Source organism: Otolemur garnettii, unplaced genomic scaffold (genome assembly GCF_000181295.1).
Source record: "Otolemur garnettii isolate 467f Iridium unplaced genomic scaffold, OtoGar3 scaffold00127, whole genome shotgun sequence".
Lineage (NCBI taxonomy): Eukaryota > Metazoa > Chordata > Mammalia > Primates > Galagidae > Otolemur > Otolemur garnettii.
Window position 1 is genome coordinate 3,877,683 of NW_003852522.1, and position 2,641 is coordinate 3,880,323.

Consider the following 2,641-nt stretch of genomic DNA (forward strand, 5'->3'; position numbering starts at 1 on the left):
CTATTAGCTCTGTTTTATAGATGAGGACGCAAAGGCTGAGTCCAAATGTCCCCTGCAAGATCGTATAGTGAGCACATAGATAGAGGGTGGGTTGGAATTAAAGACTTTCCTCAAAATCTCATAACACCCTGGGGATTACTCTCTGCATCAACCCCAGAACGTCCAAAAGAATGAATGAACGTCTTAGGCGCTGTGCCCACCTCGCAGCAAACCCCGGAGCTTGGACAAACCCATTGCTTCAAGCAGGGGTGCATGCCCGTCTGGCGCATGCGCAGCCCCAGGGCACCGCCAGCTTCCTTCCATCTGGCCGCTCGTGGAACATCCCGCCTTCCCCCCTGCGCCCGGGCCTGGGTGGTACGCGCTGCCTCCGCTTGCTGCCCCTCCCCGTCGGTTTCCGCGCGAAAAGCCCGGCCGCTTGCGCTATCTCTGCTTCTGCTGCAGCCTCTGAGATGCCGGCCCGCACCGCCCCAGCCCGGGTGCCTGCGCTGGCCTCCCCAGCCATCTCCCTGCCCGAGGATGTCCGTAGGCGGTAGGTGCCGTGAGGGATCATCAGACGCGGGGAGGCACGGTGCTGGGGGGAGGGGGTCGTTTCCCCTTGAGGTGGTCGGTGGCCGCGGCTGACAGGAGGGCGCGCATGCGCAGGGTAGTGCGGCGCGCACTGGTGCGTGGCGGCGGTTGGCGCGGGCAGGGTGGCACTTCCGGTCGCGCGCGCACCGGCCGTTTGGCGCCAAAATGGGCCGAGGCCCCTCGCAGCAACCTGGTGACTAGAAACTTGGCAAGAGGGTCTTTTCTCACCCCTAAATAAAATAAGCTTTGGGTTCATCTCTAGGGTCCCCTTCACCAAATAGCCGCTGGTCGGGTTACTACCTCCAGCCTGGCCACACAGGAAGTGGACAGCCCGCGGCCTCCGGACACCTCTTGGTCCCTGGCACTCCGGCCTCCAGTTCCGGTGCCTGGCCAGGTCACCTGGGGTATTCAAGGGGTACCCCGGTGTCTCTGAGCTGCACGTCCCGATGGCGACCTCCAGAGATGGACTTGGCCGGTCGTGGTTAGGGCTCGGGTTCGGCCGGCTCAGGTTTGCGAGCCCAGTCTTTTATCGGGGGTGCCCTCCTTTACCTGGGACTGTGCCCACTGGGAAAGTCGGATTCTGGAAGGAACTTTCACCAGACAGCGCAGGGTCAGGGCCCGGACAGTGTGAAAGTTTAGTGGTCTTTTAAAGAAATCTGTGCCTGTGAGCTACTAGCATCCAGGAAGCCTCGTGTAGGGAATTGTGAGGGATGGTGGCTGATGTCGGGGTCCCTGCCTATAGCAGTTCATTCCTCTGTGGGACTTCTATGCACAGGAGTGGGGTGGGAATACTGTCCCCAGCCTCTTGTTCTTGAAGGGCGTCAGTTCATTTCTGAAAACTTGTGCCAAGTGAAGTGTGCATCAGTCACAGCAACCCTGATCAGGCCTGGATGATTTCAACCGGATTTGTGAAACCACTTTTGCCATCTATTTCCACTGGCTTCTGCCAGGCCAGTTCTGATTTGGGCTTTGGGGGCTGGAGTGGGTCAGATGTCTTGATAAACATACCTGTACCTGAATCTTCCCAAGATATAACTTAAAATGGAAATAGAATTAAGAAAGTACAGGGCTTCATGATGATCCCCCAATTCATAGAAGTTTGGGCCCAGCCTTGAGACATGGCCTTACTCTGTCTGCTGAGCTAGAGTACGGTGGTGTCATAACTCACTGCAGTCTGAAACTGCTGGGCTCAGGTATTCTTCCTGCCTCAGCCTTCTCAATGGCTGGGACTAAGGCGCCTGCCACCACACCTGGCTAATTTTTCTATTTTTTGTAGAGAAAAGGCCTTGCTATGTTGCCCAGGCTGGGCTTGAACTCCTGCCCTCAAATGGTCCTCTCATAGTGCTAGGATTAAGGATTATAGGCATAAGCTACCATCCTGCCTAGCCTAGCCTTCTTGATAATTCTGCCTCTGCTGTCTTGGCTGATGGCCTTGGACAAGCTAATGCTGCTTCTGCATCTATGGGCTAGGAAAATGGCCTTTCAATTGCTATTGGCCCATAAAGTCTTATGTGGTAGTGGCTTACTTTTTTTTAGTTCTAATCAGTCGTTAATTATCGAACATTTTATATTACTTAATTGCAGTGAGTTTTGTTGTTGAGACAGTCCTATCCTATGCTTTGAGCAGAGTGCAGTGGCATCATAGCTCACTGCAACCTCAGACTGGGGCTGTCTTAGCCTCTGGAAGCCGCTGGAATTACACTGGGCCAGGCTTTTCCATTTATTTTTTAGGAGTCGGGGTCTCACTTATGCAAGTCTTGAACTCCTGAGCCCAAACAGTTCTCCCTCCTCAGTCTCCCACAGGTCTGGGAATACGGGTATGAGCCATAGCGTCCGGCTGTAATGAGTTCTTAAAAGTGGCTGCTGGCTTGGTGCCCATAGTTCAGTGGTTAGGGCTCCAGCCACATGTACCAGGGCTGGTGGGTTCAAACCTGGCCAGGGCCTGCTAAACAATGACAACTATAACAAAAAAATAGCTGGGTGTTGTGGGTGCCTATAGTCCCAGCAACTTGGGAGGCTGAGGCAAGAGAATCACTTAAGCCCAAGAGTTTGAGGTTGCTGTGAGCTGTGATAC

General features: G+C 54.5%; 1 protein-coding gene across 1 annotated transcript in view; it reads left to right on the forward strand.

The window, feature by feature from the left end:
• The first annotated feature begins 308 nt into the window (after positions 1–308).
• Positions 309–2,641, forward strand: part of LOC105887807 (DNA (cytosine-5)-methyltransferase 1-like) — a 37,599-nt gene continuing 35,266 nt past the window's right edge. Inside the window, exon 1 of the mRNA XM_012810138.2 lies at positions 309–529. Within this exon, the coding sequence (XP_012665592.2) occupies positions 450–529 (80 nt within the window). The 5' untranslated portion in view covers positions 309–449. The remainder of the gene's footprint in view (positions 530–2,641) is intronic.